The 13,003-nt window shown below is 37.5% G+C and overlaps 2 protein-coding genes across 6 annotated transcripts in view; one reads left to right on the top strand and one right to left on the bottom strand.

Moving 5' to 3' along the window:
• LOC126858056 (nephrin-like) overlaps positions 1-13,003 on the bottom strand; it is a 344,534-nt gene that overhangs the window by 243,588 nt on the left and 87,943 nt on the right. The window lies entirely within an intron of this gene.
• Positions 21-5,207, top strand: LOC126858063 (glucose dehydrogenase [FAD, quinone]-like). Its single transcript, XM_050608076.1, is given in 9 exon segments — positions 21-900; positions 1,708-1,954; positions 2,201-2,329; positions 2,411-2,607; positions 2,687-2,781; positions 3,309-3,588; positions 3,670-4,138; positions 4,358-4,728; positions 4,935-5,207. Coding segments are annotated over 9 exon segments (1,905 nt in total). The 5' UTR covers positions 21-897; the 3' UTR covers positions 5,049-5,207.

Below are 13,003 nucleotides of genomic sequence, written 5' to 3'. Positions count from 1 at the left end.
CTCTGTATATATATATATATATATATATATATATATATATATATATATATATTATACTATTCGTATATATCTCCTATCTGAAATGATGACCAAAGACACATCCTGGTACACAGTAGGCAAAAAAAAATATAATAGTTAATATTGTTAAATGAGAAATGTGAAGAAAATAATATGGATTAGAGATAGATAGCTCGGCCGCTTGTAGAGTGCGCAAGTATAAATCAAAATAACTGTAAATAAACAAAATTTTATTAATAGCAGATATCAAATATGGAATATAACTCATATCCGTTTCCGATGATCCGCGCTCCTAAACAACACTGTTATGAATTGCGTATGTAACATGATATATTATATAAATGTAATGCTAAAATCTTGAAAACAAAAACAGATATATATTTGTATAAAAAGATGAAATTTTTATCTCTAAAAGCTGTTTGATAAATTTTGATACATTAATAAACTCACATCTGCAAAATTTTCTACGTGCAATGCACGGACTTTCGTTCAAGATTTTTTTCAAAACTGCTTTCAATTTTCGAAATGCAAATAAATAAGAAATGGAGTCAAGGATAATGAATACTTCATGACAGTGAAGTTATCTATTTTATGTGCGCTATTTCTCTGACTATTCATCAATTACCCGCAATGATACCACGTGCGGCAATTTATAAATGTGACAATCACGTTAACAAGCGTCGCTATTATCATCGTTTTTATGTTGAAGTTAATCACTAGATATTCCGCGAAACGTGCACATACATACGCGCATATATACAAACAACGAGTACCTATATAAGAAAGCAGCACCAAAAAGAGCATAGCAATTGGGGAGTAAAAACTGAGCGAAACGGGCAATTCTGCTTACGAGTTTGAAGATAATCGCACTCTCGAAAAATGGTATGTTTGTATCTTGCAGATGCACAGTTTCGTGTAAATATAGTGTCTGTGAAGTTGGCACGACCTTTTACAAATTTCAAAAAAATATTAAGAGTTCTAATAGCACTTTTCATAGTTCTATAGTTTCTGATAAAAATAAATGTTCCGCATTCCTTATATTAAAAAATCGAAATTGAAAAAACATCGTGTTAACTTCGCGAATCTAGCACGACATTCTCCCCTCTAAAACGCGTTAAATTTTATCATTTTTTGGCAAGAGTTCCCGATAGTTCTAGTTAAGTTCAGCATGTATATGCAATTTCAGAGCGATATTCCAGCAATTAATAATTTTTAATAAATTTTTAATATTCACGCCTAGCACGACATTCAGTGAAAAAGTGTCGTACTGATGATTTTTCGCAGAAAACTTCACAGACACGTAAATATAAACAGAAGAGAAAAAAAATAAATATCAGAATATCAGAACACAAAATCAATATCTCTAAATTTTACGAAAAATAGGATAATATCACAAAAATGTGTCGAAAAATTTCTTTCATCTCACACAATTTAACTTCTTCCAATATTTTAAAATTAAAAAAATAAAAGTAAAAAAAAATATTAATATTATAAATATTATAAATATCATAAATATTATAATTTATATTTAAATTATATAATTTTATATTTAATCGAGAAAATCATCTATTTTTCCAACATGTTGAATTATTTGCATAATAATAGAACATTGTATACGACATATGAAACTAAAATTCTTAATCTTGCAATGTATTCGTACGAATTAAATGTCTTATCCCGATATTATAGAGTACGTCATCAAGTCCTACGGACATTTGGTATCAGATACTTGATTATCAGATACCGCAACCACCATGTTCGTCGCCCTTCGTAAGTGGACTCACAATGACAGATGTCTGCTCCGCCAGTAACGCCAATTTATTTCTGAATATATTGAGCATGTTAACTACTTATAGCACAATAATTAACGGTGTTTGCGAGCGTATCACGCCTGTTACAAAAGTGTCCGATACTTACGATTTTATTGTCGTTGGAGGTAAGATAATTAATGTAAATATAATTACAACGCTCCCGCTTATCTTGCTCGATATTAATCGAGACATTTTTGTTATATTATTTCAAACGCAAGATTATTAATTTAAAAATCTATCCTTAGAGATTGCATCACGACAATCAAAAATGAATAAGTCAAATTAATTTTTTTGTTAAAAAAAAAAAAATGATTTGGGGATTTTGAGTGCTGATTCATCATTTTGATTGCGTTTTTTCGTTTTTATCTTAGGTGGTGCAGCTGGATCAGTCGTAGCTTCCAGATTGAGCGAGATCGAGGATTGGTCTGTACTCCTCGTGGAAGCGGGACCGGATGAACCAGCTAACACACAAGTACCAAGCAATTTTCTAATCTTTCTCGGTAACGCGTCTTTGCACTTTTTTTAATTGGCAAGATAATCATTCGCGTTCAATTAATTTTCGATCGTATTCGCGTTTGCAGACACGGACTTGGATTGGAAGTATAAAACCACCAACGAATCGCATTCGTGCTTGAGTACCAACGGCAGTTGCAGCTGGCCGAGGGGCAAGAATCTCGGCGGATGCACTTCCCATCATGGTATGGCGTACCATCGCGGCCACGAGAAGGATTACGCCAAGTGGGTTGAAATGGGAAATATAGGCTGGTCATGGCAAGAGGTACATCCAAGGAATTGTCATCGATCGTAGATCATCAGTATCGCGCAAAATATTATTAATAAATACTTTCATCTGTCAGGTGTTACCGTATTTCAAAATGTCGGAAGACAATAAGGAGATTGGAAGGGTACGGAAACAGGATCACGGCACTGGAGGACCGATGACAGTTGAAAGGTACGAACTGTTTTGCTATATGTTTCTCTATCTTATATTTTTCTCACAATATTTTGTCTTTGATTCAATTTACAATATATCGAAATAAATATATGTTTTTCAACATATATTCAAGATAAAATTATTGTGAGATAAATATAATGATATTACCAAATTTGCCTATCTATTTATCTTTTAATATTTATTATATTTTCTATATTTATTAATTCTCTATATTTATTAAATTCTATTAATTTATTATATAATTAATTATAAAAATTAATATCCAAAATTTATTATTAAATTATTATTATTTATTTAAAATTTAGCGTTATTATTAAAAAAATATTCCAATACCGCATCTATTTTATTCCATGTCGCAATTAATGTTAATTGACGATAAATGTCGATCCGACATTCATTAAATATGGATTATATTTAATACAGATTTAGAACTGTCAAGTAGTTTTAACGTTCCCCGGCAGTTCTCTGCCGTTTTAATTGATCTATAGATACGAATTAGACTCGCTGATGACTTTCGTTAATAGATTCCCCTGGCAGCCGAAATTCGCTTGGGACGTAATGGATGCGGCGAAAGAAGTAGGTTTTGGAACTACCGAAGATTTGGTGGGCCCGGATATACTGGGATTCACCGTCGCACAGACGATAAGTAGAAACGGCGTTAGACTAAGCACTCCCAGAGCTTACTTATGGCCGCACAGAAATCGCCAAAATCTGCACATAGCATTGAACGCAACTGCGCTAAAAGTCAGTCTAGAACAAAAATCCAAGTCGAAAGTGACAGCCACGGGAATCACTTTTCGTATGGTAAGAGATTACTTTTTTTCCAATTTTTATATACGCGCGATTGTCTCTCCATTAAACACGTAATGACTTTTCTATTCACAGAATGACCGTATTTACAATGTACGTGCGAGAAAGGAAGTGATTCTTTCGGCTGGCTCGATAAACTCGCCTCAGCTTCTGCTCCTGTCGGGCATCGGGCCCAAGGATCACTTGGAATCTTTAAAGATACAAACATATGTCGATTTGCCGGGAGTCGGCGAGAATCTCCACAATCACCAGTCGTACGGCATAGATTTCAATACCAATCAAAAGATAATAGACGAGCTAAATATTGATAATGCCAATGAATATCTATACAATCAAACTGGCCCGATGTCATCAACGGGCTTGGCTCAACTTACTGGAATCCTGGCGTCTAAATTCACCACTAACGATGATCCGGACATTCAAATCTTTTTCTCTGGCTATCAAGCTACCTGTAACACGAGCGATAGGATTCCAGACTTGATAACATACAATGATAAAGAAACCATTAGATTTACCTCCGTGAATTTACAGCCACGTAGTAGAGGTAAATGTATAATTATATAATCCGCGCGTGTCTTAAACAGCGAGAAATATTAACGGCAAATATTCTTCTGATAATATAAATAGTGATTTTTTTCCTTTTCTTTACTTTAGCAATTGAAAATGGTTAATTAAATCTTTTTCCTTTTTCTAAAAAATGTCTATAATTTTCTCTAAGAAACGATAATTCTGCTTATTGCAATTAAACGTAGATAATTTTCAGGTCGAATCACACTTGCATCGGACAATCCTTTGGACCCTCCGATCATTTGAGGTAACGATTTGGCAGAGCCGATCGACAGAAATATTGTTTACGAGGGTATTCAAAAGATCTTAAAATTGTCGAAGGCGGAAGCATTGAAAAAATATGGTTTAAATATAATAAATGAAAATGTTCCGGAATGCGAGCAGTATAAAAAAAATGACCGTGATCATTGGGATTGTCAAATCCAATATAACACTCGGCCCGAAAATCACCAAGCCGGTACTTGCAAAATGGGACCCTCCTCGGATCCCATGGCGGTTGTTAGTCCAGATCTCAAGGTTTATGGTGTAGATGGATTGAGAGTAGCCGACATGTCCATTATGCCGCAGGTAAATAGCATTTTTTCCCTTCATTATTACGAGGCTTTAATACAAAATATTACAAGCGATTAATGTCGTTCTTTCTGTTTTTAGTTTATGATTATTTTGAAATTAATTCAACATGATGGACAAATAATTTTTACCAAATATTTTCAACGCAACATGCTTCCGATTGTTTAAAAATTATAATTAACACGTATTATTTTCTTCAATAGGTGGTCACCGGTAATCCTGTCGCTGTGGTCAATATGATCGGCGAAAGAGTCGCTGATTTTATCAAGAATGATTACAAAGTGATGAACAATCGCGTGATTAACAAACGAAAATAATTGGATTTTAAAAATGTCCAATTTTTTTTTATCTGCGAAAAGAATTATGAATACAATGGATATCTTTTCTCATATGAATTAATAGATTCAATATATATTAAATATATACAGATAACATATTAAATAATATATATAAGATATATATAATAAAAAAATATATATAATATACATAATCAAAATAATATATATTGCAGATTTTATTTGTACAACTTTGTGAGAAATTTAATAAAAATATTATTCACTTGGTTGTTAAACAACTTTCTTTTTTCATATATCTTTACCCAATGCGCGCGTTTACATATAAATTAATCTTTTGGATATCAGTTATACAGCGTAATAAAGATAAGATTAATTTACAAATGGAAAATTTTGGTTTATGAGATTTATTTTCATTGTATGTAGTAAAGTTAAATTACAGTGGATGAGATCTATGATAAGCCGATTTAAAGAATGTTTCGTTAAATGATACTTTCTATTACATGTACGTTTCATTTCAGAGCTAAACTCGATTTTATCCCATATTTTATTTTACCTTCATCTCAAACATACGAGTACAGAATTTTGCGTTTATCCATTAGTTTAAAAACAATCTGATCAAAAGTTTAAATCAACAGTTTTATTCGACCGAGTTACATACCATTCATAGGCAAATAAAACAATCAAAAATTATTATTAAATTCATCCGTCGATTTGTAAACAAAATTAAACTAATTTCCCACTCTACGGACGGTTTTTACTACATCAGCTACGTCAAAAGATTCACTTACGATATCTTACATCTCAATTATTAAGATGGAAAAGAAGAAATGCATGTTGGAGGAGGTCACGGAAGCAGAATGGAGGGGGAAAGGAAGGGGCACCCGCAAGGAATCACAGAAGCTGGGACCTGGAGAGCTAGCACTCGACCTCCTTAGACTCGCGTACTTACACGAGAGCGATTTCGCGACCCTTCGCTTGACCTCAGTAGCTATTCATCCATTTGAACTTTTCGAGATCGAATGCATCAGTCTCGGGAGCGCATTCAACATAGAACACCCAACGAATGCTTCGATCTATCAATAATCGTAGCACGGTTCACGGAACGGATTATTGACGAATGCAAATATCAGCATCACATTCCGTTGAATTACATCAATGCATTTATTTTGATTATGTATTTAAACGAGAGATTTCTGGATAAATAAATATTTGAATGCGACAATGTATATATTCTTATAAATATTAAAGCTTTTTTACATTATAAAAAAATAGGTGTTAACAGAATTTAATGATACTCGTTAAATTATGTAAAAAAGATACTTAATTAACATAAGTCCACGCGAATCGGAATAAATTCTCCGCTTCGATAATGCAAATTATCTCTACTCTTCGAATTGCTAAATTCATTATGCAAGTTGTTTATAATTTCTAATTGACAGACTGAAACTATATAAGGTATGTCCTCGAATTTCATTACGTCGTTGCACGTTTAAGTGAGAGAAAATGTCAGACCGTGTCATTCGAATGCTTCCGGCGGAATAGCACATTCATATCTGATACGCGATTTGTTATGCACCACTTAACGCCTTATCGACATCATTTCTCATGTTAAACCTTTCTCTTTCTTTCTCTCTTAAATCTATCTAAGCGCTTTGACGTTCGAATATTAATTCTCCCAGCAGTTAATGTTCATTAATTTGCTTGAAAATTTAATAATTATATGTTGAGTGTTAAAATTTTAAATCGACCGGATATCAAGGCTCGTTAGCATCTATCAATATAACGTACAATATATATTTCGCGAAGGATTAACTGAATGGTCTTCTCGAACGTTTAACTGATTTCCAATCCATCCAAGTGTCACGCGATTTTTTTTATCCCACAGCGTTCGATATTTTATTCGTTGTTGATCGCGCTGTTGAAAATGTAAGAGGGAAAAAAAAAAAAAAAAAAATGAATTATTATCCTCGTTATTTGCGCTCTGCTTGGTGACACCGTGTTGCGAGTTTTAAAATACGCAATTTTTGCATCTCAACGTATGACATTGCGTCGCCGGCGCTTTCTCGTCGTCGTGTCGAGACGAGAAGCCTCGCTCGCAGAAGTTTATTTTCCTCATCCGTTCATTCCGATTGGCTGTAACTCGCTTGCGGAAAAAGTTTCGGCAAGGTAGGTAGCTAGGTAGGTATAACGAGAAGAGAGAAAGGAAGATATATGTTTGACTATTCATGTTTTCGACGGATGCGCGAGAATCACTGACAGACTCGGCGGGATCGTGCAGACACCGTTACATACACAAGTCGGCGGGTCCAAGCAGATGATGAGATAAACAAATTATAAATAAAACATCGAATATAGCGCGCGCGCAGGAAGAGAGATGCAGGCTATAGGCAACCACGACGTACATACACATTATACTATACATCGTCCGCGCCCCATCTCGTCCCCTTCGCCCTGTCGCACTCGTTCGTTGTCGTTGTGCCAGGAGCGTAACGACTGCTTTGAATTTCATGAGGGTGCGAATGAATTCATGGTGGGATGGTGCGGTTGGCCCCGGAGACTCGGCGATTTCAAACGCCTCTCCTGCGACCTGCCGCAGTTACGCGCTTTACAAAAGTCGAAGAAGCAATTCTCATAATACTAACTGCCGCTTATTTTACGCCGAATAATTCCTTAGCTCCGCTGGACAGTCTAAAACGGCCTCGCGAGTTTCGAGGAATTTATAATCTCGTAAATCTTCGAATGTGCGGAGTTTGTAAAAAACTGTCAAATAGTAGAATATATATATATGTTCAATCATCCTTCTTCGTTTCATTTTTAATAAATATCAGTATTTATTTCCGATCGTGAAATTACAGGCAACATATTTAGGGAGACATTGAAGAGGAAGACTCGAAAGTGACCCATTATAGCGGTATAAGCTTTCATGAATTATGTAATCCATTAAATTGCGAAATATCGAACTGATAAAGCAGATGCGGTCACGGGTATTTCCGAAAATTATGCCCCAATTCCTCCGGCCGAATCCGATTACGCCGGGTGAGCCCTTCGCGCCCCGGTGTAATGAAATCTCCGTTGCCTCGTTAGGTAGTAACAGCGCTCGCTTTGATGCCGAAATTTATAATTTCTCGCTTCGTCGTTAATGTGACATTAGAGCAAAGTTATAAAATTACATACGAGGCCCAGCGCCAGGACTATCGACAAACAAATAAGTGTATTAACGTCGGCGTTCCAAACTTTGTTCCAATTAGGAACATGTGAGAGCATTACTGTCTAATAAAGCCGCCTGTGTGAAAATGGCCACTAGAAACGGAAGTTGAAGACCAAGAAAGGATCATCAACATTATGAGTTTAAACATTTCGGGAGATGCGAGTTTCCACGCACGTCGACATTTTACTCTGTTTACCAAACTGATTGTCAATCTTTATTTTTCAATCTAAAAAATCAAAGCGAGAGAGAGAGAGAGAACAACAAAACAAATATTTTTAATAACAACTCGTAACATTCAGCATTATACATTATTTATCATTAAGATAGGTAGGTCAAGATAAAATTGTCGACAATATCCGCGGACTTCCGTCGTTACGAGGTCTCGGCCTCGAGATAAACGAGTCGAATCATTAATATTTGACCCCGCGGATTACCCAACAAATCCACGATGGTAGCTCACTATTGCGACGAAGTGAGAAACGAAAAGGGGAACCGATCGCGTCTCCTAAGCCACGTAGGCTTAGGGGACACGTAACTCAACCGTACCTCGCGGCTAAAATATTTTGCCGGTTGTCTCGTTATTTATCCTGTCGGAGAAAGTTGTTGTTGGTGTCGTCGGTAGTCGTCGTAATAAATGTCCTATCCTTGAGAGCACGAGACTTGGCTCGCGCAGGAGAACGTCGTTACACAAGTCGGCCCGGACTGGTTTTGCCCTACTTTTTGCGCGACATGCCAGCCACAACCACGTCGAGGACAATGTACAAGCGTCTAAGCGAGAAAAGAAGATATGTCGGCGAAAGAGAGCGATGGCTCTCTCTCTTTCTCTCACTCGCAATTCCACTACTTCCTCAAAGGTAATTGGATCTACGCAAATGATCTACGCATCTTTTCAAAAAAGATAAAGAAGACCAACATTCTATTTTTGATAAGTAATAAGGTTGCAAGATATAAAGAGAGATTAGGAATTTATTATAAAATTTTTAATTGTAGTAATGCTTCTCCAATAATATCTAATTAATTAATATCAATAATATGTAATTTTCTTGATCAAATATTCAATATTATATGAAATCGATTTGACGATATTTTTCCGATCCAGATCTCGCTTCGACTATGAAGAGAACGAAGAAGAAAGTGGAGCGGAGCGGCACGAGCGTGTTATACCGCAACAATCAATTAACGCAATTAATTCAACGAGCACTCGTCTACGGAGGCGCGTTATTAAATTCGAAATAGTCACGATTACGTAACGTAACATAACGGCGCATACGGCGCGAAAACGGATTCGTTTTATTCAGGCCTCGTTATATGTCACGAGAGAGACGAAGACATTGCTTGGTATAAGGTAGACCAATTAGAGGGCGACGTTTAAATAAATTTCCATTGATGGCCACTCGCTCCCCGTTTCCCTCCTAGCAGCTATATCATTATATTCGTTTCGTTAATAGATTAGCAAAAATCGACTCGATAATTTCAAATTTCGGACAATAACACGATTAATTTCGAATCATTCCGAAATGAACTCGAACCGATATCGATCGCTTATCAAATGCTCGTCAACGATTGCGTTTCGGCAGCTTTCGCGGAACGATCGCATTTTCCGCGAATTAATCGATCGATTGTTCTGACCGCCGCTAATCATTCATTACGGTATCGACGTAACATCGTCATTTTCAAGTGCCATCGCATCACATTATCGCGTTATCGCGACGAAGTTAATGTTGCCGGATTTGGAAATGCTGATTCTGCGGGTGCGCCGCGATCAAATTTTGCGGATAGAAAACGCGACACACGCTCCGCGGAAGCACGTTAATAACTGGCCTGGTAATTAACTTACACCGAACACAAGCGGAATAATTGGCGCATGAGGCGCTTTATAGACGAAAAGTCTGCAGCGCTGTTCAAAAGCATATTTTTAATATAAATATAAATATATATATATATATATATATATATATATATATATATATTTGCAAAATATATTAAATTCCTTGTCCACACATTTGTACTTCGAACGTTTATAAAAAAACATGAAATGTCACATGTCGCCGTTTAAAATATCCAAACTATTGAAATATGAAATAATCCTCTGTGCGCGTCATATTCGTCACGCGGTTAATCGCGAGTGTGCCGTAAAAGTTCAACGTTTTTCAACAGATATGACCGTTTCCCAATTCCGAGCCGCGAGGGATGAAGGATCGAAAAGCGGATGAGAGGTAATTCATAGAGCTTTTCCAACGGTAACGTCATGTCCGGTCCGAACGCGCGCTGAAGAGCGCTCGTATAACGGGACAAGCAAAGGGTAGTTTTCCAGGGAAATTCACGTCACCCTTCCCCCAAACACACGCAAAAGAGAGAGAGAGAGAAAGAATGAGAGAGGGAGGAGAAGGGAAGGTAATGATTGTATCGTCCTATTATTGGGAACGGAGTCATAGTGTTCCCTGCGCGATACGAGCAGCCCGATCCTATTTCACCCCCGAATGAATGTCCGGGGTTAACGGGAGGAGAAGGGGGTGGTGTTGACCAATCCGATGAAGAGCTCGAATACAGTCGCCACTTCGCTATTCCCGCTCATCCTCCCCCTCTCATGCGCTTCTCATCCTCGGTCCGATTCTTTACGCATCTCTCGTGCGTTTTATTTATTTATTTTTTTTTTTTTTTTTCTTCCAAACTTTCATTTCCGTCCCATGAGATTCGTGATTACGCACAAATAGCGCGAGAATAAATAATGATAGGAATAAATAAGCTGTCGCTTCATTTTTTAGTGTTCCTAGAAAATTATGAGGGATACGTGCGAGAGAGAGAGAGAGAGAGAGAAGCAGGATGAACGCGATAGATTTTGTGACCTGGCTTATATCGATATTATATCGATATGCATTGTTTTACTTATTATGCGTGTGTTTGAATGCATTATACAATGTACTGGAAATGCAACTGCATTTTCCATACGCACGAAGACGCAGTCGACAGCGACGTTACGTAGAACACCGACGTTTCAAACGTCGAGCCGTATCACTGAAATCCGAAAAAACCGCCTCGCCGTTCACACCGAGATATTATTATTTTACTACTTTTATTTTCACACCACAAAAGCATACACGCGTTCACGGATATCGGCCAATCCGTTTGAAATCGTACCGTGAAGTTTTTCACGCTCTCATTTTTCCCAACTCACGCACCATTTTGTCACAAGCTCTACCGGTGACTGCAAACAAGCTGACATCAGCTACTTGACAGATTGTCCAATGCTTTTATTTTAAAAAATCAAAAATCAAAGTCTTTTCATTTCTTCATCTCGCTCTCTCTCTCTCTCTCTCTCTCTCTCTCTCTCTCTCTCTCTCTCTCTCTCTCTCTTTCAATATCATATGGTCCAAAATTTTCTCGTACTTTTGAATTTAAAACTTTAATTTTTCGCTAGAAGATGTTTCGTAAATATAAAAGATATTGCGTATGTGTCGCAATACATCATCTGTTTATACGGATCTGCTAAACTGTGCGCAGCAAGTAGCCCGTGCAAGCGAGACCAAGACTGGGACATTTGTAAATAAATTTTCTTTCCTCGCGTAGCATTTACGATCACAAGGAGAATGATCGAAAGCGCGAGTCATCATCTAAGTATTAAAAAGCTCCAAGTCAACGTCTAAACGCGATGGAACAGATTCCGAGTAGGCATGAATCATGACCGAACGCGATGAATCGATTAAACCGTTAACATCATATACTACGTTTTCTTTGCTGAGACGGCGATATTGCATTTTTTTCAATTAGCCCTCGCGACGGATTAAGCCAAGAGCGAGAAGGGGAGGGTAGAGAGAGAGAGAGAGAGAGAGAGAGAGAGAGAGAGAATGAGAGGAGAAACGCGTGAGGATGGAGAACAAAGAGAGTGAAGAGGGTGCACTGTTATTACGTTTTCCGCGTCGGAATTACGTCCGCTGCAAATCAGAATTGCAATTTGATCGAACAGTGATCTAAACTGCAATCTCGTTCTTTCTCCTTCGATGAGAAGGCATCTCGAGTAAAATTCAAAATTACCTCGCAAAATACCGCGAGATAATTGCAAATTGATATTAATGAATCGGCCACTGATTGCGCGCGTCTGTGTCCGTGTAACAGTGAGGTTGACACACATCAATCACTCGTCCGGTTGCATTGCGTGTCTTGAAATTATACGATCATCACAATTGCCGATGACAGATTACAAAGTTGACGGACGAGTGTACATCGCGACTTCATCTTTCAAGTCAAACGCGATTATTCCCACAGTTTACACAATTCCCGAGAAATGTGCTCCGCTAAAAAGATGTTACTCGGATAGTACACGTCGCTATCAAATAGATAGCAATTCGAAAATTATGAGACAACGTAAGTTTTAAGCTCGCGTTCGTTCCTCGCGCGATATAAAGAGATGACGGAGACGAATGAGCCGCATAATACTTCGCTGTTCGCTCGATAATCTCCGTCAAATGGCAGGGTTCAATGAATAAACCTCGTGGCACGGGGGTTAATTCATTGCCTTGATACAATCACGTTCATCGGCTTACGGACAGTTGTACCGCGCACGTGCACGGATAAACAATTCCTATATGCAAACGCGAGGAATAAAGCGGATAATACGCGATCTGATTGCTCTCTCCGCCTCTCTCTCTCTCTCTCTCTCTCTCTTTCTCACTCTCAAGACTAGCCACGCCGGCGACGATATTAGGCCAGGGTTGAAGCGTTCCTCTTTGACGGATTATCGAAAATCGATCCGGCCCGATACTCAATTAAC

Source organism: Cataglyphis hispanica, chromosome 24, assembly GCF_021464435.1.
Source record: "Cataglyphis hispanica isolate Lineage 1 chromosome 24, ULB_Chis1_1.0, whole genome shotgun sequence".
Classification (NCBI taxonomy): domain Eukaryota; kingdom Metazoa; phylum Arthropoda; class Insecta; order Hymenoptera; family Formicidae; genus Cataglyphis; species Cataglyphis hispanica.
The sequence above is the reverse complement of the archived record's forward strand: the minus strand, read 5'-3'. Positions and strand labels throughout refer to the sequence as shown.